Genomic DNA, 27688 nt, shown 5'->3' with positions numbered 1-27688 from the left:
TATTGCTAATGCTGGGCATTGGGAAAAGAACTTACCAGGCCCTCTGAAGTGGGGAGGAAGCAGAACAATCTTTGATACTTTAATATTTTATTTATTTTGTCATACAGTTTCCTCACAATAACAAACATTTTTAGTGATCACCATAAAAACTACATCAAAATTTCAACAATGAAAACCAAAGTACAACTTTCATAATGGAAAAGTCAGCATTATTTATTACTTTAAGTTTTAAATTGTAGATATTTTACAATTGTTGTCCTACTTTTTTTTTATTATTATTAGCAAACATTTTAATAATATCATCCAAATCCAATTGCCTTGCTGAAGATGCTTCAATAGACAAAATACATTAACTATTGAGGTGATTCTGGTAGACAGTTGATCTTAAAACATTTTATTCTTGCCAGTACACTGTGAATGATCTTTCTGCTTGAACTACAGTTACTGATGCTGTACAAAATATTATTAAAGTAATACAAATGTTTGAAAATACTGCGCAGGTTTAAACTGTGTGGGTCCACTTATATACACGAATTTTTTCAAATAAATATCGGAAATTTGCAACAATTTGAAAAAACTCGCAGACCAACTGCATAGCCTAGATATGTCGAAAAAATTAAGTAATAGTTTGGTATGTCACGAATGCATAAAATGTACGTAACTAGTCTATTTTATCATTTACTGCTAGAAAATATACACCAATCTATTAAAGTTAAAAATTTTCAAAACTTATGTACACACCAAACACAGCGTCATTCACAGTTGAGAGAAATGTGAAGATGCAGTATTAAATCATAACTGCATAAAATTAATTGTAGTACATACTGTAATAATTTCATAGCCACCTCCTGTTGCTATTGCATTGAGTTCAAGTGTTGCGAGTATTCACTTAAAACTAAAGTAGATGGTGGAAAAAGGATTGGTACTGTATAGAAACATTTTTAGAGAAATGAAAAAGCAAAAAAAATTCAGATAGAAATTACAATGTATTTCTGTAAAGTTACACTGGGTGTGCCTGCCTCGTTATCAGTGCATGAATCGCTATACCTGTAAATAAATATGAATTTCTTTTTCACATTGTCTTTTCATTTTTGATGTTTAGTGTTAGAAATACATATAACATCTACGGTGTTTTGTATCATATAAGACAATATGTTGTAGGTACTGACAGACAGACTACTTAAACTTATGGTATCTGTAAATGTAGTTTCTCTTCCTTATGATTTTCTTTTCTCTGGCTTACTTTATTGTAAGAATACAGTATGTAATACATATAATATACAGAATATGTGATAATCAACTGTTTATATTATCAGCAAGGCTTCTGGTCAACAGTTAGCTATTAGTGGTTAAGTTTTTGGAGAGTCAAAAGTTTACATGAATTTTCGACTGTGGGTGGGTGGGGGATTGGCATCCCTAACCCTCACTTTGTTCAAGTTGCAGCTGTAGTTGATTTTCTCCAAAATTTGTAGAATGTATTCAGATAGAAATTTCTTTTTTCTGAATATAATAGCTTTTAAATTATTATTTCTTCTAGTTTCTTTGAAAATATAAGCATATTTATCAGCTAAACTTTCAGCATCTTCTCTAATTTGCTATTGTTAGTATGCAGATAATTCCACAAAAATCCAAATGAATTGCAGAGTTCATTTACTGCTTCATAACACCAAGATAAGTCTTTTTGATAACACTATCTAAAATTTTATAAAAACACTTTACTTTTAAAGTGTTCTTCAATAGTACTATTACATTCCTGGCTGATATCACTTAAATTATAATCCGTAATTTTTTTTCTAATTTTGCATCTTTTTTTCTGAAAAATTCATTAAATTAGCAATAAGTTTGCTTTCAGTATATATATATCACTCCATATTTTCTTTAGGCTCTTTTAAATCTGCAATTAAATTTTACTGAAATGGTAAAATTTCATTCAAATCTGATATAGTTTCTACATTTTGTCCCAGTTAAAATGATTTGCAAATGGCTTTATTGCACCTGTTCTTGCAGACCAACATGTGCTTGATAAATTGTGCACACTAAAATTATACCTCTTCAAGAAACTCTACAGCTTTTACAAGTAGATTTCTCTGATAACATCAGATTATTCAGGCTTGCTCTTAGTGTCGGTTATTTTACTTGGCATAATAAATTATTTCAGCAGATTGAGGGCACTACAATGGGTAGCTCTATATCACCTGCTTTGGCTGATTATTTTATGGAGCATTTAGAGGATCAGATTTCTAACACCATTTTTCCTCGACCTCACACTTCAGAGTAAGTGCAATCTGGTCTCACTCTGAAGCTGAACTTCTTGATTTCTGGATGAAATTAATTCCTTATGTACTCGTATCAAGTTCACTATTGAATGTGAATCTAACAACAGTCTCCCGTTTTTTGGATTCTTTAATACATCAAAACTCTTCTTGTAATATTGAATTTTCTGTTTACAGGAAGCCATCCTTCACACAGGCAGATATATCCATACAACTTCACATTGTCAGCGTTCACAAAAAAATAGGTATCACCAAAAGCCTAATGCACAGAGCACAAGATGATTCTTTAATGTGAGCATAATGTATTTCTACCCTGCTTCATGAGGTAACCAAATTATTATAAATGGCTTTTATGATGTTTCTCTGAGAAGTTTCATGCCATCTGCAAAATCCAGTTATCTATTGGGGAAGCCGCACAACTGGATTCCTCTTTGAAACTGCATGAAGAAGGGAAACAAGAAAGAGAAAGGTCAGGACATTTATAAAAGGGGAAAGAAAATAGTCTTACAAACCGTACATTATTGCATAACTATTATATATTTTTTTATTATAAATGTTACTTGGTATTGTACTGTTACCTCTTTGTAACTTTTTTGTCGTGAAGATTATTATTAAGTAGGTAACATATGCTTTTAATAGTAATCAATTTATCAGATTATAACATCCCCTTGGAAAGAGTTTGATCTCTAATTTCCCTTTAAACTAGTTTTGTAAATCTGGTATTTTTAATGTAATATTTTCTTTTTAATAACTTCTGCAGGCAGTCCAAATGTCCTTTTATTTATATCATGTTAAGAAGCTCTTATATTTGCCTTTTATTTCAAACTTGATTAGCCACTGCTGTAGTTCAATTTTAAATTGTATTTGTTTAGCATTTAGTGACTACTTTTTTCATTTAAGTTCAGTGATCTTCTCCCAGAACTAGGAAATACCAACCTGTTTAATTGTATTCTTATATACGTGATTAGTATGTTAGTATAAATTGGCTAAGATTAGTCAATGTGTTAGAAGCATTCTAGGAGCATTTTAATATGCAGATTTTTGTATGTTTCTCTTTTTAGTAGTTATGAAGTGTTTTGTTTCATATTTTGTATATAATACCTGTTAAGCTAAAAGTGTTTACAAAGTTCACCTATTAAGTTCAAGATTTGTCTGTTTATTTTTAAATATCTTTGTAAGTACATATTGAAGTTTTATTTATTATTTTTGTGCTTAACGATTTTAACATTATGAAGTATAACCTGTTCATGTATCTTCAGGTAACAAAGAGTAATTCTTTTGGTATTCCTCTATTAGGATGCCTTTGGCTGCCTCAAATCTTGCTTGAATGTTTCTTTCCTTTTTCACTTTTACTGAAGTTGCATCATTGGAAGCTAGATCCATGGAAATACTATGAGTTGTTTCTATGGCAGGTCCTGTTTCTCAAAAAGAAATATTATACATAGTATATCACTGTACATTATTACCGTATTCTCGATTACAAATAGTTGTAACAGATTCTCCCCGCCTTCCCCTCCCCAGGTTAGAAAGTATATTACATTAACATAACATGAAATTTGTTTATATCTATATTTTATCTAAGCATAAGCAAACAAGTTGGTGTGTGACATATCTTCATGTATAAAACTGCTACATGGATTATTAACTTGTTTTGGGAGAAAGGATGAATGCAGGGGAAAGAAAAATCTGTCAGAATAAATAGTACATGTCCAATCCCTTTAACTCATTATGCTCATTACTTTCAGCTCTTTCGAGACGATATCCGCTACCTTTTAGAAATGGATAAGCTTTGGCAGAAAAGAAAATGTCCTGTGTGTTTAGATTGGGAAAATTTGCCAGATGCAGGTATGTTAATTTCATATTTGTATTTCGTATGTTTTTACATGACTTTTTTTTTTAATGTAGTAATGTTTTGTAGTTAATGAAAAATGTTTCATTACAAATATTTCTTGCAGATATTGTCTGGTTTAGTAAACTCTAACATGGTGATTCCTCATTGTCGCAGCTTCCATTAATGTCATAGACTCTTTTCTGAATATTAAATTCTCACCATAATTCTTTGAATAACATTAAAAACAGTTTGTCAAGTGAATGAGGTTAAGCAAAGATTGCAGGATTTTTTCCTTCTTGACCCTTACAAAACAGATGAATCAAATTAACAGACATGATATACATGCCTCGTAGTCTTGGTTGCTTTATCATAAACAAAATTATTTTTTAAAAAAAAATGAAAATGTTTAGGATAAATAATATAGCTTTTGATAAATACAGGAATTTCTGGAAATTGCAGTAAATATGAAATGCAGTTTCATTTGCAATGGATGCATATTTGATAATTTTATTTAAAATTAGAGAAAATAATGTAATGCCAGCGAATTCTTATTAAAATTTTGTTATAAGAAACTGTTTTTGAAGTTAATTTATTTGACAATTTAAGTTATGTGCTTAAATTTTATTACTCTTAAAAGTTAGTTATGAAGTAAACTCATAATTTTTCAGAACAACTTCAGCCACTGTTTTACAATTGATCAATGTCTGCATTATCTCAACATTTCAAAGGCAATTGATTCAGTTTGGCACAGGGACCTACATAGCGAACTGCCAACCTATGGTCTGCCTTCCACACTTTGCAACTGGATCTTCAACTTTCTTACTTGTCACTCACTACATGTCACGGTGGATGGTTTCCCCTCCTCAGATTTCCCCCACCATTGCAGGAGTACTCCCAGGTTCCATTCTTTCACCCACTCTCTTCTTATATAAAAATGACCTGCTCTCCAGACTTCCATTCCTCTCCATAATTTTGCCAAAGACAGTACACTCCATTCTTCTTTTCATTTGACAAACCTGAATTCTCATCTAGGATCTAACTATATCTCAGTGGGACAAGGACCTTGCAGACTTCAATGCCCCCAAAACTCTGTTCTTTCTGATCTCCCACAAGAAAGCACTTGCATCTTGTTTCCTTACCTTCAATAATACTAAGAAATCCAAACACGATCAGGTTTCCTTTTTCCTGGCATAAACACATTTTCGGCACTTGACCAAAGACTAGAGACCTCAGGTACAAGAGTCCTGAGAAAGATTACAGGTGTGAACAGATGGCATCAATGGCAATATCATATTAAAAACGAGGATATTAGGAAAGAACTTGACATCGTCAGCATCCAGGAATGCATTAGCAGAGCTAATCTCAGGTGGTATGGTCACTTGAACAGAATGGGCGAGGAAAGATTAGCCAAACAAGTGTTCTCTGCCAGGTTGGCAGGAAAAAGACCCAGAGGAAGACCAATATATAGGTGGATTGATACGGTAAAATCAGATGTGATGTGATATGTGGTCAGTGCATTTGCCTTCAACCACTGTTGTGTGGTCCTCACCTTGTGTGCAGAGGCGGAATCCTGTCTGAAGATCCACTGCCTACAGTGAAACAAGGTGTTATTCAGAGCCAATACCACAGGTTCCAGCATGTTGTCTTGATACACTGTGGCTTTGACTCCTTCCTCACAAAAATGCAACTTGGATACCACCTGATACGTCACCCCACCACCAAATCATCATGGATGCAAGATGATGATCTCTCTGAATCCTGGATGCCATGGTTTGTGCTGTGCAACACCTGGAGCATATACCCGATCATTTGCAATTAAATGACTCTTTGATGGTGAAAAATTTCTCATCTGTGAAGAGGTGTGTCTGTTGTTTGCATTTGATTGAGAAGTACCTTTAATTTTATCACCCTCTGCCACGTAAGTTGTGGTGTTCGGCAGTATCCAGTAGAATAACAATAGGCTCTCAACACTGGGTCATTATTTAGTAAACATGACATCATTTTCTGCAAAACGTTCATCTCTCTCTCTCTTGACATCACTTGTTCTCACAGGATTATGGCAGAGGCATACCTTCACAGCCCTCACAAACTGTTGCATCCTAACACAGTGTGGTCGACCCGTTCTTTAGTGATCAGATTCATCATCTGTTTCATTACAATGATTAATAGTCCAATACACAAACATCCTACTAATCCCAAGTGTGTTTTGCATGTTGAAAATAACAGGTGGCTGCATTTCAACCTTGTGAAGTGCTATTGCAGCTACACGGTTCTCATAATCTCCCCACTGCATGTTAACCCATTTTCCCTCTCTCTCTCTGTACTGATAAACACATGAAAGCTGGATGCACACAGTGCCACTAACAGAACTGGGCTCGTGCAATTCTGTGGGCAGTGCAATTTTGGCAGAAATTGTAGTAGTATCTACTAGCAGTCACAGAAACAAAAAAGAAAGGTCAAGGTTGCCAGAAAATGAAAGATGGATATATACTTTTCTATTCAGGGATAAACCCAAGAGAATGGGGAAAACAAGGGGTAGCTTGCATAATTAAACCAGATCTCAAAGAATATATTACTAAATGGCAACCAATAAATGAAAGGTTGTTGACAGTCACTATAGATTTTAAATCAGATAAGTATTCACTGTAATTGTTGCATATGACCCAAATGATAATGCTAATAAAGAAATTAAAGGTGAATTCTTCAAACTCTTACAAAAAAAGCAATCGAAGAAGTTCAAGGGCATATCATACTACTAGGAGACCTTAATGGCCGGGTAGGGAATCAAGTAGATGAGGAAACGAAACAAGTGTTAGGATCAGAAGGAGAAATAACCCGGAATAATAATGGAGAAAGAATAATCAATCTTTGCCTTACAAATAATTTAGTAATAGCGAATACTATGTTCAAGCATAAAGAAATCCATAAGTTTACCAGGGAAGAGCCCAGTAGAAATGAAGAAGCTATAATTGACTACGCCATCATAAGCATATCGTACTGGAAGTATACAAAAAATGCAAGAGTCTATGGAGGTCCTGAAATAGGCAGTGACTACTACTTATTAGTATTGGAAACAATCCATAAAATAAAAGTTGAAAAATGTCGAAAAAAAAGTAGCAAGGAAATAAATGTTAAGATAAAGAACTGCAAACTAAAGAAAGAAGAAACAGTCATTGAGTATAAAAGTAAAATAGAAAAGAAGATGAAAAAAGTAGAAAAAGATATATGTAGAAAGCCTATGGTACAGGTTCAAAGCACTTCTAGAAACAAGCAAAGAAATGTGTGGTGTATCATTAAATAATAAACAGAAGAAACATAAAACACCCTGGTGGACTGAAAAACTAAAAGAAGAAATTAAAAAGAAAAAGCAATTGTGAAAGAGAGATATAACATCAAAGCTGCAGGTTGATAGAGAACTATACAACAACCAAAGAAATAAAGTGAAAACCTTAGTGAAAGAAGAGAAAAGAAAATGCTGGGAAGACTTTGGACATACTTTAGAACAAAATTTTAAAGGAAACCAAAAACAGGAAGAAAACAAGAATCAATCAATGTTTTCTTCAGAGTTTGCCACTGAATCTCCAAGGTTTGATTCCTGTTCTCAAACTCTTTTATTTTTTCTTCAATAATCTTTGTGTATTTTAGTCTACAGTTCACATCTGAGAGCTGCTCAACTTTTATTCGCTTTAAAACTTTCTTACATGTTATTCTTTTCAATATGAAATTTAATTTTATCCTGCTCAAGACTAAATAGTGATCACTTCCAATTTGAAATCTTCTGTACACTCTGGTGTCCTGCACCAGGGAGAAAACATCACTATCAACAATAACATAGTCAATGAGACTTTTCTTATTCCTTGCCTCTTCTCTCCATGTGAATTTGGGCACATTTTTAGGTTGGAACATGGTGTTAGTAATAACCAGTCCATGTCCTGAGCAGAAATCCAACAGATATTTGCGATTATTAGCTTTGCTCTTTTCTCCAAATTTTCCCAAAATATTTTTGTATGTCTCACAATTATTTCCTACTCTGCTATTCAGATCCCCAACAAGGACCAACTTTTCCTTTTTCATTGTGTCAGTTGCTTTTTCTAAAGCCTGAAAAAATTCCTCCACTTCTACTTTAGTGGAACCTTCTGTGGGACCATAGGCACAAATAAGTCTCATTGTCCAATTCCCCATTCTGATATTTGCCCACATTACTCTACTTGAAACTGCCTGCCATTCAAGAAGATTAGCCTTGTATTTTGTGTTGAATACTATGGCTACTCCTTCTTTTCCTTGATTGTCATTGCCTGAATATAACATTTTGTATTTATTGCTCAGAAAGATCTCACCGGTTTTGGTCTTTTTTGTTTCAGTCACCCCTATTATGTCGATCTGGTACTTATCTAATTCCTCAGCTAGCTCCATTTCTTTGCCATTCAGGCTTCTTACGTTGATAGTACCGATCTGTAACTCTGGTGATGTTGAGTTGGGGTTTGTTTTCAGATTTGTTCCAGTAGCTGACTTTTCGCTGTTCGCCCTGGTTCCCTAGCGAAAAATACAGCCCATCCTCGTTCGTTCAGTATCAAAGTAAATACCCAACAGGGTGCACCACGGGAAGGTGAGGATTGGACATTAGGTCAGAAACCCTGGTCGGTTCTCTGCATTCCTTTAAAGACTATATGGAAGTCTCCTCTCAGTTATACAGCTTTGACCCTTAAGCACCCCCTTAGTCTACCTAGTCTTGTGTTGCACGCTGCAATTACTAGCCCCACTGTTACACCGGATTGTGGTTGTCCTGCAAGATTCCATAAGTTGAATAACTACTGTAATAAATTTGTAATGATAATTAGCAATAAAAAATGATAGACCATGAAAATTGACAAAAGCATTGAAAACATCAACTGTATGCCAAAAAACCCATAGAAGAAGTAAAACATCTTAGCCATTTAGGCAGTTTTTTTAGTGAAGATTGCAAACTAAATATAGAAACAAAGAATTTTGTCAAACTTATGGTATAGTGGGTTGCAAAAGTGAATACATTTGTGAATACATTTATGAATGAGAAATTAGTCAAAATACTAAACTAACTATATACAAGACAGTGTTCAGACTAGTTTTAACTCATGCATTTTGAGAGCTGTGTTAGAAATATTAGTTGATCAAAGATTGGTGACCACAGATATGAGAGTTCTGAGCAAGATTAGGTGAGCGAACAGGTGACAGTGGCAGAACCACATTAAAAATGAGTATATTAGGAAGGAATGTGATATTGCTAGCATTCAGGAATGTGTGAGCAGCGGTAATCTAAGGTAGTATAGTCACTTAAACAGAATGGAAGAAGAAAGGTTAGCAAAGCATTTTTTTTGCCAGCATGTCAGGCAAAAGAGGAAGACCAGGATCTAAAGGAATTGATAGAGTAAGAAGTGCCATAGCAGTCCAAAACATAAGATCTAATAATAATGGAATCTTGATAGATAAGAGATTGATTTGGAGGCAAATGGTTAATAGGAAGTTAGTAATGATGTAAACTTTCTTGCAGTATTAGTGTAGTAGCCTTTTCATCCCCAAGGGTATATGAGGTATGACAATTTAATTCCCGGAATGGCCGCGTAGTGTTGCCCGTGTGGTGATTTGGTTGGAGTGATGTGAGTAATCATCATTGTACATGTTTTAACTATTGCATGCATAAACCTCAAGCCGGTCCATTTGCTAGTTGGCTATTGCAAAAACAATAGTGTAGATGCTCTGAAAAATTCAAGTGTCTTTGATTGGCATAAGAGATTCAAAAGGTGGGCGAGAAGATGTGCCAAAAACAAAAATGACAGATGCAAATGTGAACAGAGTGTGAGATTTGGTACAGCCTGACAGACAATTAGGTGTGCGATTAATGGTTGATGAATTGCAAATCAATCGAGAAACAGTCAGGGTAATTTTAACTGAAGAATTGGGTATGCGAAACATTTCTGCGAAGTTTGTGCCTCGGATCTTGGCGGATGAACAGAAGCAGCAGTGGCTTCAAGTTGCAACTGATCTTTCTGCAAATAAGCACACGTTTCCGAGAGTAATTATGGGTGATGAAACCTGGTGCTTCCAGTATGATCCCGAAACAAAACGGCAGAGCATGCAGTGGAAAACCCAGAATTTGCCACGTCCGAAAAAAGCACACGTCATGTTCACAGTTCAAGATGTGTTTCTTTGATCACAGTGGAATAGTCCACTATGAATTCATTGAATGGGAACAAATGGCCAACCAACAATGCTATTTAGAGGTGCTGAAAAGATTAGGATATTCTGTTCGGTGAAAAAGACCTGAATTATGGCCTGACAAGTGGTTCATCCATCACGACAATGCACCAAGCCATAGTGTGCTCATCATAAGAGAGTTTCTTATCCAAAAAAATCTATTACTGAATTAGGTCATCCTGCTAATTCACCTGATTTAACTCCCTGTGATTTCTGACTGTTTCCAAAATTAAAGATTGCATGAAAAGGATGTAGATTTTCTGACATCGCTGATATCTAGCATAACATGATAAAGAAACTCGAGAGTATCCCAGAAAAAGAGTTCCAGGCCTGTTTCCAAAAATGGGAACACCGTCTAAACCAGTGTATAAATGCACAAGGCGACTACTTTGAAGGCGATAGTAGCCAGAACTATACACTAATATATAGTTCTGAACGTGTATTCTGGGAATTGTCACACCTCATATATCAGAAATTCATCATCATCAAATTCCTGCCATGTACCCTCAAGGGGTGTACAGGATATGACAGTACTACATGAAAAAATTACATCATTACTAACTTCCTATCTACAATTTTCCTCCAAATCAGTCTGTTACTTGTCAAGACTCCAACATTATCAGATCTTATATTTCTATCGTCTAAGGCACTTTGTACCGTATCAATCCACCTGTATCTTGGTCTTCCTCTGGGTCGTTTTCCTGCCAACCTGGCAGAGAACACTTGTTTTGCTAATCTTTCCTCTCCCATTCTATTTAAATGACCATACCACCTGAGATTAGCTCTGCTAACGCATTCCTGGATGCTGGCAATGTCAAGTTCTTTCCTAATATCCTCATTTTTAATATGATATTGCCATTGATGCCATCTGTTCACGCCTCGAATCTTTCTCAGGACTCATATCTGCGGTCTCTAGTCTTTGGTCAAGTGTTTTACTTCTGACCCAACTCTCAGATCCATAAGTTAAAACTGGTTCGAACACTGTCTTGTATACAGCTAATTTAGTGTTCCGACTAATTTCTCTCTTACTCCATATGAATTTATTCAATTGACTTCCCACCATACCAGCTTTGCTGATTCTGTTGTCTATTTCTATATTTAATTTACCATCTTCAGTAAAAATCCTGCCTAAGTAGCTGAAATGTTTTACTTGTTCCACAGGTTCTCCATTCACAACACAGTTGACATTTTCAATGATTCTGCCTATTTTCATTGTCTTTGTCTTTTTATTGCTGACCTTCATACCATATCTATTACAACAGCTATTCAATTTAGTCAGAGAATCTTGCAGACTTGTAGCGGATTTATTTAGAAGTATAACATCATCCGCATAAAGCAAAGAGCTGACATTAGCATCTCCAAATTTGATATCAGGTTTAATACCACTTTCCTTCATAATGTGATCCGTATAGATAATGAATAACAGAATGAATAAATACTTGTTCCACAGGTTCTCCATTCACAACACAGTTCACATTTTCAATGATTCTGCTATTTTCATTGTCTTTGTCTTTTTATTTCTGACCTTCATACCATATCTATTACAACAGCTATTCAATTTAGTCAGAGAATCTTGCAGACTTGTAGCGGATTTATTTAGAAGTATAACATCATCCGCATAAAGCAAAGAGCTGACATTAGCATCTTCAATTTTGATATCAGGTTTAATACCACTTTCCTTCATAATGTGATCCATATAGATAATGAATAACAGAGGGGATAATGTACATCCTTGTCTCACACCAGATTTAACATTAATCCATCTTCCTGTACTTCCTTCAATTCTAACTGCTGACTTACAACTCAAATAAAGACTAAGTATTGCTTGATATAATGCCCCATTGACACCATATAACTGCAGCGTATTGAATAGTTTCTCTCTTGGCACCTTGTCATATGCCTTTTCCAAATCGACAAAATTTAAATACATATCTTTGTTATATTCCCAGGCTTTCTCAACTATTTGTTGTAAAGTGAAGATCTGATCCTGACAGCCTCTATTTGGCCTGAATCCAGCTTGTTCTTCACCAAGCTTTTCTTCCACAATTCTTCTCAACCGTTTCTCAAGTATACTTGCATAAATCTTGCCAGGAACACTCAGTAGGGAAATAGCTCTGTAATTCTCACATTCAGTTTTATTTCCCTTTTTATATATGGGTACTATGAGAGCTCTACTCCAATCATCGGGAATTCGCCCCTCTGTCCAGGCTTTCTGAACTATGCAGTGCAGCCACTGCAAGACTTTTATACTACCATACTTCAGCATTTCTGGTCAAATATCATCTACTCCTGCTGCCTTTCCACATTTCAAGCCTTTGATGGCTTTTTCTACTTCAAGTATAAATATGTATTCCTGACTGCATGCCTGGTGAGCGTTTTTTATCACTGTGCTGTCATCACTGCTTGTTTCATTTAGCAGTTTTTCAAAGTAATTACTCCATACTTCAAGGATATCTTTTTCTCCTGTTTTCATGTCACCTATATCATCTCTAACTCCTTTTACAGCACTCTTTCCTCCATTCCTAAACTTCTTCAACAACCTCCAGAATATTTTGCCACCTTCTTGATATTTATTTTCTATATTCTTGCCAAAATCCTCCCATGACTTTTGTTTAGCTAGTTTTACACACTGTTTAGCTTTCTTACATTTGTCTCTGTATTCTGTAAGAGTAAAAGCTGACTTATTTGCCAGGAACTTTTGATATGCTTTCTTCTTTTCCTTCACTGCCTCTTTAACTTCCTATGTCCACCAGGGAGTTCTGATTTTTTTTATCCTTGCAGACAACCTCACCACATGCCTCTCTGGCAGAATCAATCAATATTTTCTTCAGAGTTTGCCACTGAATCTCCAAGGTTTGATTCCTGTTCTCAAACTCTTTCATTTTTTCTTCAATAATCTTTCTGTATTTTAGTCTACAGTTCACATCTGAGAGCTGCTCAACTTTTATTCGCTTTAAAACTTTCTTCCATGTTATTCTTTTCAATATGAAATTCAATTTTATCCTGCTCAAGACTAAATAGTGATCATTTCCAATTTCAAATCCTCTGTACACTCTGGTGTCCTGCACCAGGGAGAAAACATCACTATCAACAATAACATAGTCAATGAGACTTTTCTTATTCTTAGCCTCTTCTCTCCATGTGAATTTATGCACATTTTTATGTTGGTACATGGTATTAGTAATAACCAGTCGATGTCCTGAGCAGAAATCCAACAGATATTTGCCATTATTATTAGCTTTGCTCTTTTTTCCAAATTTTCTGCAAATATTTTTGTATGTCTGACAATCATTTCCTACTCTGCTATTTAGATCCCCAACAAGGACCAACTTTTCCTTTTTCATTGTGTCAGTTGCTTTTTCTAAAGCGTCAAAAAATTCCTCCACTTCTACCTTAGTAGAACCTTCTGTGGGACCATAGGCACAAATAAGTCTCATTGTCCAGATCCCCATTCTCAAATTTGCCCACATTATTCTACTTGAGACTGACTGCATTCAAGAAGATTAGCCTCGTGTTTTGTGTTGAATACTATGGCTACTCCTTCTTTTCCTTGATTGTCATTGCCTTAATATAACATTTTGTATTTATTGCTCAGAAAGATCTCACCAGTTTTGGTCTTTTTTGTTTCAGTCACCCCTATTATGTCGATCTGGTACTTATCTAATTCCTCAGCTAGCTCCATTTCTTTGCCATTCAGGCTTCTTACGTTGATAGTACCGATCTGTAACTCTGGTGATGTTGAGTTGGGGTTTGTTTTCAGATTTGTTCCAGTAGCTGACTTTTCGCTGTTTGCCCTGGTTCCCTGGCGAAAAAAAAGGGGGGCTTGTGTAACGGGGCGACGCCCCTGCCCGGCATGAAATTTTGTCATGTTGTACCATCATTTTTTATTTTGGTTTAACCAATAAGAATACAATTTGGTCGGCTAAATCCCAAATTGCCAGCCCATCCTCGTTCATTCAGTATCAAAGTAGATACCCAACAGGGTGCACCACGAGAAGGTGAGGATTGGACATTAGGTCAGAAGCCCTGGTCGGTTCTCCACATTCCTTTAAAGGCTATGTGGAGGTCTCCTCTCAGTTATATCAGAAATTTGGTGGTCATATATGAATAAGGGATATAAAAATTTTCCTTCTAGTAGCTCTTTTTTTTTTCTCTTATAAGTTTTAAAAATGCTGCCATAAACATTAGACATTTCCAACAATTTGCATTTTTGATTTCACAACTATAGTTGCAGGTACTAGTAATCAGAGTCAACCAGGAATGAAAGATCAAGAAATATGGAGTATAAGAGAATGTGCTGCTATTTTTGAGAATAGCCTATATTCGTTGAAGAAAAGTATTCAGTCTGTAAATAATGGCCATCATTTAATTTGGGATAAGGTCAGTAATTTCTATATTCAAGTATGCTTTGAGAAGTGTCATATTTATTTATTTTTTTATTTTTTTTAATGGAAATTATTTATTTTATGAATCGTCCTATTCATATGATTTAAGAATTCCTAAACTAATTGTTTAACTATTACAATATGTTTTGCTTAATATTAAGCACATTGGTTTGATATTTGTTAACATTAAGCAACGGATTACAAACAATTTTTTTAAAAAAAAAAAAAATTAAAGATCATAGTATCCACCTGATACATTAAGCAGTATGTAATAATGTAAAAGTTTAAAAAATATTGGACTGGGTAGCCATTTATGATTACTCAAAAAATTACTTATTGTTTAACCATTTTTTTTATTTATGAATAAAATTTCAATTTTTTATATGTACATAAATGTTTTTATCAGATTATAGTAAACTGTTGTTTATCCTACCTTTTAGCATCCAGAATTCTGAGACAGCTGACCTGCATTTCCACGTGAGTCAGCTATCTTCTATGGCTGTAATGAAGATTCTTTCCCTTTAGTTAAAAACCAATGTTCAATTCTCATTAGTGATGCAAGGAACCTTAGACAACTTTCAACTAAAGATGAGTTGAAAAATCTAGTCTCATATGAAGTTGTTAGGATGTTTCTTCTTGGTCCAATAACTACACATCTACAGACAGTTCAGAGAGGATGCCACAGCGAAAATGCATGTAAATTCCTAACCTGAAAGCTTAACTCACCCTAGCATGGAAGAAATGGATACAATTTCAGTCTGGGTAGATTTCGAATAACCAGCTTTGCTTTAAATGCATCGAATCTTTTACATATGTTTGTTCTCCTTTATACTGCTTTGAAAGTGCCAAATGAGAATAGTTAAGTTATGCTTCTGAGCTCTGTCTAAAAAAAATAGCTATTTCATAATATCCTGTTTACCCTTCAGAATGTTGCATGGAAAGATTCCGACTTAATAACAGATTTCTTGAGCACAGAAATGTGAACTGATAAGTAAAACAAATGATGCAATAACAGAAATGTTTGATTTTTTTTTTAAACTTGAGATTTAAGTTATGATTAGAGGCTTTATTACATTTTAATTATTATTATTTTTTTTAGTTGGAAGCTATAACTACTACTTCCTCTTTTCACAAATATAAGCCAGGTGGTCTCTTTCAGTCTCAACCCAGCATTTCGTCAGTCTGTCTCTGTTTCTTTGACCCTTTGGCTTGTAGTTCATTCTCTTCCTTGGTATTCTGTCATGTCATCTATTTGGTTCTGTATTTTTGTATCGTTTTGATTATTAGTGTTTGGTTCAGTTCTTTCAGTATGTTTTCATTTCTGTTTATATCTAGTCACGTAGAACTTGTTCTCATATTTCATTTCTGTTTCAGTGATTCTTTTCTTATCTGTTTCTCATATTGTCCATGCTTCACTACCATATGATAGTTAGTTTTGATAAAATATATATTCTTACTCTGCTTTTTGTGACTGTTGCTGGCTGTTTTATAATTTCATTTACTTGGGAGAATTGTTAATTTTGTTAGAAATATGTAAATCATCAATGTAACTTGATATTTATGGCCCAGGTAATTGAAATTGACTTGTTCAATTATTTTATTGTCTGTTTTAGTTTGGATATACATTCTTCCTTTGAATGCCATAATTTTATTTTTTTCTTGAGAGATTGGCATTTTATTATTAAATGCAATTTATTTGCAGCATTTTGTAAATTGTTCTCAATTGCTCCAAATATCACTTGGTCATCTGCAAAGAGTAGGGTATCTAAGATAAAATTTTCTATTTGTATTCCTTATTTGTTGGTTAACATCCATTCATTGATTTTCATTCATATATATTCCAAATAATACTGGAGATAGGAGACGCTAAATCCTTTTACTGTGTGACAACAGATGCGAGACCCCTCAACACTTCTGCGCATGTCAGAAGGTGAATCCATTTTGATAATAGGGTAATCAATGCGTTTTGTGGAATGAGTGTTTATTATTATATGTCGGAAAATTAGCTTTTCTTTTATGAAAATTCTAGTTTTTAATGTAGTAATTATTTTGCTTGTGCAACAGTTGGAAACTTTTACGTATAAAGCATTTGATTTTGCATGTTGGTAACGAATTTGTACATTGCCTTATTTCTTTCTCCCCTTCAACATGAATTGACTCTTCTTGGCACATTGCCAGTCAGGGGTCTTGGATTCTGTGATCGAATAGTACTTCAGATTCTGATGTCAAAAAGTAACTGCATTATCAAAACTTTTTTTTTTTTTTATAATCTATGAATGCTAGATGTTATACATACATATATATATTTATTATTATTATTATTATATGGCACCTCCATGGAGTCCGAAGACTCATTGCAGGAGACACAATCTATCATACCTCTCCTTGAATCCATTAACAGACAAAGCACTCACAACGAACTCTGGCAATCCATTCCACTCATTCATCACTCACCAAGAAAAAAATCTAGTCTTCACACCCCTACTACCTTTATTCAACTTTCAGGACCTTCCAAGAACCCCCTTGTTCTGGTCCCTCTAGTCAAGGCTGAAATGTTTCCCCTGCATCTATCTTATAAATCCTTTAAGCAACTTAAATGTTTCTATCATATCCCCTCTTTTTTTCCTGCCAACCAACTTCTGCAATCCACACACCTTCAATCTATCTTTATATTGAACATTTCACAGGCCACTGCCATCTTGGTCACTCGCTTCTGAATCCTCTCCACCACTTTCTCATCCCCAAGAAACCCTGGGGACTAGACTTGAGCACAGTAATCCAGATGTGGGCATATCAAGGCCTTATAAAGAGGATTAACAACTTCTTTATTTCAACTTATTAATGTTATTGAATGTTAATCCAATAGTCAAGCAATCTTATGCGCTACCTTAGCAATATGTGCTCTAAACTACCCCTGAATCTCTAGCTTCATCTCTTTCCAGGAGTACAGTGCCATCAATGTGATACATGGCTTGTAATCTATTTACCCCAAAATGCATAACTTTACATTTCTTGACCTTAACTTGACAGTAACTTTTGCCCATACTGACAGCATATTTAAATCAGCCTGCACATCACCTTGATTAACTGTTACTTCACCTAATTTTGCATCATCAACAAACAACTGAGTATTTCCCTTCAGGTTATTTCCTATTGTAATTTATGTACGAATTAAACAGCAATGGTCCCCAGCACTGATCCTTGTGGCACACCACTAGTCACCTGGTTTTGCCAAGATTCTGCCCTTCCATATACCATTTTTTATCTGTCCAGCAGCCATCCTCTTATTCCACTTAACCAGTGTCATATATATATATTTCTCTCTCTCCTCCTTTTCTCAGTTCAAGAGTGAACATAGGATCTGTAGGCAAGATCTTCATTTATAATTTGTTCCAGAATAGGATTGATTCTGTTCTTCACTATTTTGGCATATATCTTATAACTTGTGTTTAATAAACTTATTTCTCTGTACAGTTATTCTTATTCCCTTTTTTAATGATTTAACCACATCTGCATGGTTTCAGTCATTGAGTATTTTTCCAGTGTTATATATTTTGTTTATTAACGTAAGAAATCTTTGGTTAAATTTATTTCCTGCATATTTTTTAAGTTCTATTGGGATTTTATAAAATTCTCTTCTGTGATTTTCCATTTTTCATTTCTTTTGATGTAATGTTACTCTGGAAGAGTATTATCAGTGTTACATCCTTTTTAGTGGACAGATAAATGGCGCTTTTAACCTAATTTCTCTATTTGGTTGTATAATTACCACACAGTTCTGAATTTTTTGGTGTGATTTAACTGTTCAAAAAGAAATAAATGAAATTGTACAAGAATAAAACCTTGGACACTCATTGGCAAACACGGAAGAGAATGTTAATTTAAGCATGTGGTGAAGTCTGCAAAATGTGAAAGGAATGATGATAAAAGATGCCATGAAAACTGAAAATATTCTAGATGTTTGAAGTAATTACTTTAAAAGATTATTAAATGTAACAAGAAGTGATAGAAAGTAAAAAGTATATCAGAGGAATGCAGTGAAGAGTACATCATTATTAGACGCAGAAAAAAGCCATCCGACACCTGAAATGTTGGAAAGAAAGCTGAAGTAGAGTAGAGTATGCCTAAACCTTTTTTTATGCGAATTTTTTTTTACGCGAATTCGGAGTTATGTGATTTTTATTCACTTTTATGTGACCAACCTAAAGTCAAGTTAGGAAAAAATCCGTAATTCAAGAAAATTCTGAGAATTTTGTAGAATTGCATTCTCGTTTCAATTAAGAAATTTCTAAATTCCCCGGATTATATAACTGACTGTGAATATAAACAAAAAAAAAACAGCAGTTGTTTGCAGTTTGAATTTGGTTCTCGTATCAACTTAGAAAATTCTTACAAATTTCACTTATTAGGAATTCCCCAAATTACATAAGTGACTGCACATAAAAAAGCAGTTCTTAGCAGTTTGAATTTGGTGTTTGAGTAGACAACACAGTTACTGCATTTTTTGCATGTGCAATTTTTAAGTGAAATCAAAATAAAAATCGTGTTATAAAATTAATAATTTTGCTAAGAAATAATCATAATAGCCTCTTCATTTTTCTTTATAGAAAAATGAAGAGGCTATTAGAAAAGCGGTATGTTCTGGTACAAAATTGAGTGCGAAATTATCATCATACACAAGAGATATTGTTTTAGAAAAGGCCGAAAAAACTTTAGTGGTGTGGATAGAAGATAATGTACAAAAAAAGAATGCCAGTTGACGAAAATTCCATCAAGCAATCAGCATTGAGATTTTATGAACAGATTAAAAAACTGCAGCCAGATACTTCATCTCAATCGAGGAAAAAAATATGAATTTCATGCAAGCAATGGTTGGCTGGCTAAGTTTATTAAAAGACATGCTCTTCATAATATAAAAATTAAAGGTGAAACAACTTCTGCTGATGAAACAGCTGCTAAAGCATTTCCACAAAAACTTGCTAAAATAATTAAAGATGGAGGTTACACTCGTGAACAAGTTTGGAATATGGATGAAACCGACCTTTTCTGGAAAAAAATGCCAAACAGAACTTATGTATCAAAAATGCAAAAAACTGTTGGTAGGTTCAAAGCAGCAAAGGATCGCATAACACTCCTATTTTGTTCGAACACTTTAGGAGATCGGATGTTAAAACCCCACTGCTCATAAATTGATCATTAAGACCACGGCCAATGAAAGGCATAGATTTTCAAATAATGCCAGTTCATTGGATGGCCAACAAAAAAGCTTGGGTGACCATTGATATTTTCACTGAGTGGTTCCACAAACATTTTGTGCCAGAAGTTAGACGTTATTTGAATGACAAGAGTCTCGAATTTAAAGTACTTTTAACACTATCTATTTTGTTCAAATGCTTTAGGAGATCGGATGTTAAAACCACTGCTCATAAATCGGTCATTAAGACCACGTCCAATGAAAGGCGTAGATTTTCAAAAATTGCCAGTTCATTGGATGGCCAACAAAAAAGCTTGGGTGACCATTGATATTTTCACTGAGTGGTTCCACAAACATTTTATATTAGACGCTATTTGAATGACAAGGGTCTCGAATTTAAAACGCTTTTGATTCTTGATAATGCACAATGCCATAGAACACCCAAATGCACAATTTTGTTTTCTGCCGCCCAATACCACATCATTGCTACAACCTCTAGATCAGGGTATAATTGCGACTTTTAAAACATTATGTCAGACGAACATTTCAGTGCATTTTGAACAAGCTAAATGATGAAACATTGTCAGCTATGGATGTGTGGAAAAAATTTTCGATTATGGATTGTATTGATCAGGTTCGATTATCGTTATCTGAATTGAGACTAGAAACTATGTGCATGCTGGAAAGCTATTTGGCCTGCATGCGTTAAAGAGAATGCTCCTGTTCCCTTCAATCATACTGCAGAATTCCCCAATATAATACGTTTGGCATGTGAAATTAGTGGAGAAGGATTCGATGATCTTACATCAGCAGATATCGAAGAATTGTTAATATTGATAAACCTTTTAGCGAAGACAAAATAGCAGTGGAGATTGTTTCTGAGACTCCTGAAAGCAAAGAAGTTAATGATAATGATTAAGATAATCCTACTTTTACTGCTAATATAATTAAAGAAGGTCTTAAGCTGGCCAGTAATTTAGGCAATTATTTTGCCCGTCATGATCCAAATGAAGAACGTGCTGGGAAGTTTTCACCTGAGCTTAAGTTGTTAATATCTTCATACAGAGAATTATATCGCGACTTATCTAAAGCATCAACACAGCGATTAATAACTCAGTTCATGCCTAAAACTACTGAAACAACCAGTGGTACTTTTGTTCAAGACATGACAAGAAGAATTCCACAAGTTGAGGCGGAAGTCAATGACGATAATACCATATCTAGTGATATTACAGTCTCACGAAAACGAAAGCTTTTGCATTTATTGTCAGAAACTGATAGTGAATAACAATTTTTTAATGGAATCCTTAGCAAACAACTGAAATGAATGTTTTTTTTTAAATTATTAAAATTCGTTATATGTATGTGTGTTCTCCATGAAATGTAAATAAAAATCTTATGATCCTAACGAATTTAATGTTTGTTTTTTTTCATTAGTTTGCTTATACAGTATTTCAGGTTTGGAACCAATCTTCACTTTTTCTATGGAGTCAATAGTTCTTTTTATGCGAATTCTATTTACGTAGTAATTTTTAGGAACGTATCTATCGTGTAAAAAGAGGTTTAGGTATATATATTCAGTCAGAAATGCTCAAATATGAATGTAATGTAAATTGTACAGTGGCTAAACTGCATAATATGGTCTTGTCACAGGGTTGAAGTCCAGATGATTCGAGTAGCTCTCATAACACCATCTGTAAAAAGGGAAATAAAACTGAATATTAGAATTGCAGAGGAATTTTCTTATTGAGCATTCCAGGTTAAGATTTATGCAGGCATACCCAAAGTGTCTAAGTTGTGAAAGGGGAAACTTCAAGAATAAAAAGCTGGGTTTAGGCCTGATAGAGGTGGTCGGGGTTTGGGTTTTCAATTTAGAAAGCCTTGGAATAACAAGGATCTATATTTGAATTTTGAAGATCTAGAAAATGCATGACATGGTACCAAGAGAAAAGCTGTTTAAAATGCTGTTCAAAGAGCTTTAATTATTTGGTGTAAATGGAATATTGCATCAGGAATACATAATTTGCATTTGAGTTGTAAGTCAGCAATTAGAATTGAAGGAAGTACAAGATGCACATTATCACCACTTTTTTTCATCTATATGAATCACATGATGAGGGAAAATGGCATTTGAAGATTAGGCCTGATATCAAAACTGGAAATATTCAGCTCAGTTCCTTACTTTATGTAGATCTACTCCAAAGCAATCGACTAGAAGTCTGCGAGATTCCATCAATAACATCTATAATATATTTGGTATGAATTCTTTCCTTTAGTGTTATCAGAATTCTGGAGTATACACGTATATATACAGAGACAAGCTAAATTACATTTCACATAATATGCTGAAGAGACAATGATTTGCTCAACGGTTATTCTACTGGCCTGACCTCTAGTGAAAATAAAATAAATTAACTACATCAAAGCTATATTCTATTTATGTAGAATATAATAAATAAGAATAATAGGATAAAATAAATTAACTACATCAAAGCTATATTCTATATAAATAGAATATAGCTTTGTTGTAGTTAATTTATTTTATTTCATTTATTTATTGTAATTTTATTTTCACTAGAGGTCAGGCCAGTAGAATAACCATTGATCAAATCATTGTCTCTTCAGCATATTATGTGAAACGTAGTTTAGCTTGTCTCTGTATATATATGTGTATATACTCCATATGATGAAGGTCGAAACATCAGAAAATTAAAATAATTATTTATAATACGGTTGTAGAGTCCATAATTTGTGTAAAATGAATGTTTGGTATGAAAATCAGAAATAAAGATTATGAAAATAGGTAGAATCACTGAAAACATCAACTATATCCTGAATGGAGAACTTATAGAACAAGTAAAATATTTAGCTATTTTGCACATTTAGTGAAGATGGCAAATTAAATATGGAAATAGATAACAGACTTAGGAAAAATTAATATGTCAGGGAGTCACCTGAATAAATTTATATGGAATAAGAGAAATTAGTCAAACACTAAACCAGTTGGGTATAAGACACTTTTCAAACCAATTTTGACTTATGAATCTGAAATAACACTCAATCTAGACAGGAGACTGCGGATATGACAGTTTTGAGAAAAAATAGAGGAGTGAAACAGATAGTATCAGTAGTAGAACCATATTAAAAATGTGGATATTAGGATCTTGGCATTAGCTCTGTTCACACATTTTGAGAAACTAATCTAAGGTTGTATGGTCATTTAAACAGAATGCAAGAGGGAAGGCTAGCAAAATAAGTATTTTTTTAACAAGGTGACAAGGAAAAGGCCTAATGGTAAACCAAGATACAGGTGGATTGATAAGTTTCTTAGAAGACCGAAATTAATATCTGATTATATTAAACTGCTGACAGATAAGATTAATTTGGAGGAAAATTTTTGATTTTAAGTTGGTAATATAAACTTTCATGACTTGCTACTGTCCCCTGAGGGTACATATCTGAAATTTGATGATGACTGATAATTTTCTTTCTATTTTGTTCATTAATAATTATGAATATGTTTACAAATCAAAATGTTAAGGTAATTCAAGTATCTTGGAAAAGTAAGTCATTCATAAATCGTTACTTTGTCAGTTAATATAGCTGAACTTTATATATGATGGCATCTGAAAATTACTTGAGATTATATGATTAGAAAACTCGGAAAAATAAAGTACTGGTATTAGTAACATGTATTTAGGTTGGAGAAGTTTTGCCTTTTGTGAGTAAAATAAAACAGATTACATCATACTCCTGTGGGTAAAATGGAAATTGGCAGTTGCCTCTCACCACATCTGTAATTTATCTTTTGAAACTTTGAATTGCTTAATGAAAAAAATCAGTTAAAGATTTGCTGCAACAGTTTCCCTTTAGTGTTACTTGTCTATTTCAACATATGCACTTGACTATGCATGTGTGTCTTTGTAGAAATGGGGAGGGGAGTAGTAGCAGAGAGCTGTTTTTCAACACAAGAAGTAAACTGCATAAGGCTTTCTCTATAGCTTTGCTTATTCTGTTATTTGACTAACTAACATAACTAACTCATCAGTAAATATTTTTCTATGTAGCTGTTTTTCTACCATATTTTATAGGTTTCCAATTTTCATGTTATTAATGATTATAGAGAAAATAAATCCAACCAGAGTAGAAATCTCCAGTAGTGGTGGCAGAATGAGTGAGATGCAAAATGGGATTCCGGATGTTTGGTATGAAATAGAAGTTAACAAGTGTTACAGACGAGGAATATCTGAAGAGCACTGTAAACTGCATAGACAGATAAACCTTATGGGTACATGGAGGACTATCCCTATGGTTATTTCAGCTGGGAATATATAGATTGGATGGCAGAGGAAGTGAAAAGGGAAAGACTAATAATAATAATAATAATGGTATCTGCCAGACTTCCGCTCAAGACATGGACAAATCATTACTAACATAAACATGGAGAAAAGATACGAAGAAATAAGAAAATCCTCATTGATTGTGCCATTGTTGATAATGATATCTTCATGCTGATTCAGGATACAAAAGTATACAGAGGACTTGAAATTGGAAGTGATCATCACTTAGTTTTCAGTAAAATAAAAACTGAATATCACATTGAAAAGAACAGTGCATAAAAAGTTTTCAAAAGAATTCAAGTTCAGCAGCTTTTACAGGTAAATTGTAGACTCGACTATACAAACATTATTGAAGAAAAAAAATTAAACAAATTGAAAACAAAAACCAAACTTCGAAGGCTCACTGACAGACTCAAAAGAAAACATTGATTCAGCTAGGGAAGTATGTAGTGAAGTTGTCTGCAAGGATAGAGAATAAGAACACCAGGGTGGACACAAGTTAAAAAAGCAGTCATGGAAAAGAAGAAAGAAGAAAAGTTACTAGTAAATAAGTTGGCAAATGTCCTAAAAGAATACAGAAAGAAATGTAAGAGAATTAAGTGAGAATATGGAAAATAAATATCAGGATGGTGGCAAAATATTCTGGGGGATATTGAAAAAGCTTAGAAAGGAGAAAAGGGTACTGAAAAAGGAATCAAAGATGATAAAGTTGACACGAAAACTGAAGATAAGGATACCCTAGATGTCTGGAATAATTACTTTGAAAGACTGTTAAATGAAACAAGCATTGACAGAAAAATTTTCAAGAGGAATACATATCAATACTTGAGGTAGAAAAAGCTGTCAAAAATTTGAAATGCAGAAAGGTAGCTGGAGTAGTTGATATTTGACCAGGAGGTATAATAGTTTTACAGTGGCTTCACATAATTCTGAGGTCCTGGTCAAATTCCATTAGGGCTCCCATAGTCCCTGTCTATTAAAAAAAAAAAAAGGGAATAAAGCTGAATATGATAATTACTGGGAAATTTCTCTACTAAATGTTCCAGGTAAGATTTATGCATGCATTCTTGAAAAGAGGTTGAGAGAAAAATTGTGGAAGAGAAACTTACAGAAGAACAAGCTGGATTCAGGCGAAATCAAGGTTGTCAAGTTCAGATTTTTATTTTATGACAAATAGTTGAGAAATAATCACGTATATATGACAAAGATCTGGTTTAAGTTTCATAGATCTGGAAAAGGCATATAACAAGGTGCCCAGAGGAAAGCTTTTCAAAACAGTACAATTAGAGATAAAATGGTAAATCTGGAAAATTATACAGAGCAATACATAGCTTACATTTAAGTTGTAAGTCAGTAATTAGAATTTGATGTAATTAGCACTCAAAAATGTATGATGAGAGCTAATCTGGGGCCACTTAAGCAGAATGCTAGGTGGATCGAGTCAGTCTGTGGTGCCTTAGAAGCACGAAATGTTAGCCACTACAATATTGGAGTGCTGACAAGTGATGGACTAATTTGGTGGAAAATTGTTGATAGTAGATTAATGATAAAAAAGCTTAGACATCTAGTTCTCTCATAGTAACCTGAACACTGCATGAACATACAAATCAGTAAAATCAATGATGATGCTCAAGGATAACTGCCTTAAGCAACATGTAATAGACTTAAGACACATGCGACTCACAGTACAAGAACATTGGATCAGGTAATAGTATCTGAGATATCTGTAAATGAGTTTACCATTATGTCTCCACTTTGATGAACATGCAGTTTTGACTTGAGGTTGACATTGTATGCAAGAGCTTTGTATAAGAAGGGTCAGATGTGGAGTTGGAAGCGCCGTAGACACCAGCCCCCCCCAGTACACACACACACACACACACACACACACTCTAGCTGCAATGTCCTCTGTCCAAAAGATAACCTTACACTTGGCAACTTCTTGTCTTTTCCCAATTCTTTTTGGGGTTGGCATTTTACATGATGCGACATAACGTGTAAATCCCAACTGACATTGTGTGGGGGGGGTATTTTTGTCTGTAGGAGTGTTCATATGACCCGTTTGCCTGTTCTGAGGGATGAAAAACCCAACTTTCTGGGAGTAAAAAAACTCTACCTTCGTATGAGACCAGCTAACTCACCTTTAGTCAAAAGAGTCCAGATAAAGATTCCTAATGTCGAAAGAGACCAGATAAAGGTTCTCACATCATGGATGGGAATTGAACCAAGGTCTTTTCGACCAAAGGGCTTCGCCTATGCTGATTGAGCTATGGAGGCTCTTTTTTAATATCACAAAAGTTTGAATCCTATAAGATATTGTTTCTGATGGCTTTCTTTGCTGAACTTGTGTAGCCCTTTGAGTTTATAAGGTATGTTTGGGGAAAATAAATGATAAACTTATGGCACAGTTAAAATATCTAATCTGTTCTTGATACTATTTTTTACTTTTTTTAAAAAAGGCAAACTATGGAATAAACATGACTGTTAGGGTGACTAATTCAGAATAACAAATAAATTGTTTGGAAACAACACCAAATTAGCACTGTGCAAGCACTCTAACCAGTATTAGTTCCTTTAGATTTGAGAGTTAGGTTAAAAATAAACAAATATGAGGCTGTTAGAAAGGAACTGGACATCAACATCCAAGAATGTGTTAGAGTTAATCTAAAATGATATCATCATTTAATAATACCTTTTTAAATTAGGATGAAAGAGTTATGCTTAGTAAAGCAGATAGTGAATAGCTAATAGCCTATTATTAAGTGACCAATTAAAGATGAATAGTTTGTATACTCTAGATTTTGATTGCTTATTAAATGATTGAATATGGTGTCAATTATTACATAAAAGTGATAACTGATATCAATAATTGAATCTGTTAAAATTATAGGACAATAATGACTGCATGGACTTTGTAGCAGCTTGTGCAAATATTCGAGCCCACTGCTTTGGTATTCCACAGACAAGTCGTTTTGAAATTAAAGGTGAGTGTAATTTTGATACTATAGAACCTGCATTTATGTACTAAAAGAATTGAGAAAAATTGAAAAGATGAACTCGCTTTCAGATGGGATTTAATTATTTTCACCAAAATACTACTTTCCTTTTTGCTTTTCACCAATATATCACTGCCTAGTGGTGAAAAATGAAAGAAAGAATCAAATAAACTAAATGTTTTTGTTTTTATCAGTTTGAATATTTACTGTATGCTTTTAAAAGGTGTTTCAGCATTTTTTTTTTTTTTCCTTCCTTCCTTCTCTCCCGAACTTCCACTTCAGATGCAGTCCATCTTACTGGAGTCCCTGCAGCCTGCAGGTAACTTCAGTTTTGATGGAAATTGCATATTAATTAAATATTAGATTTTGTTTTGTTCCATTTGACTTCTCTCATTGAACAAATTCACATGCAAATTATTATTATACACTATATTTTAT

At 34.1% G+C, this 27688-nt stretch overlaps 1 protein-coding gene across 3 annotated transcripts in view; it reads left to right on the top strand.

Moving 5' to 3' along the window:
- Nucleotides 1-27688, top strand: part of LOC150100882 (SUMO-activating enzyme subunit 2-like) — a 252095-nt gene that overhangs the window by 103264 nt on the left and 121143 nt on the right. For 2 of the 3 annotated variants that reach the window (XM_090402201.1, XM_090402203.1), the window contains exons 9-11: nt 4019-4118; nt 14564-14715; nt 27145-27238. In XM_090402201.1, the coding sequence (XP_090258327.1) occupies nt 4019-4118; nt 14564-14715; nt 27145-27238 (346 nt within the window). The remainder of the gene's footprint in view (nt 1-4018; nt 4119-14563; nt 14716-27144; nt 27239-27688) is intronic. The other variant, XM_090402202.1, reaches the window with a different exon arrangement.

The sequence above is a fragment of the Typopeltis vanoorti genome, chromosome 12 (genome assembly GCF_054136105.1).
Source record: "Typopeltis vanoorti isolate ZY-2024b chromosome 12, IOZ_Tvanoo_1.0, whole genome shotgun sequence".
Taxonomy (NCBI): domain Eukaryota; kingdom Metazoa; phylum Arthropoda; class Arachnida; order Uropygi; family Thelyphonidae; genus Typopeltis; species Typopeltis vanoorti.
The sequence above is the reverse complement of the archived record's forward strand: the minus strand, read 5'-3'. Positions and strand labels throughout refer to the sequence as shown.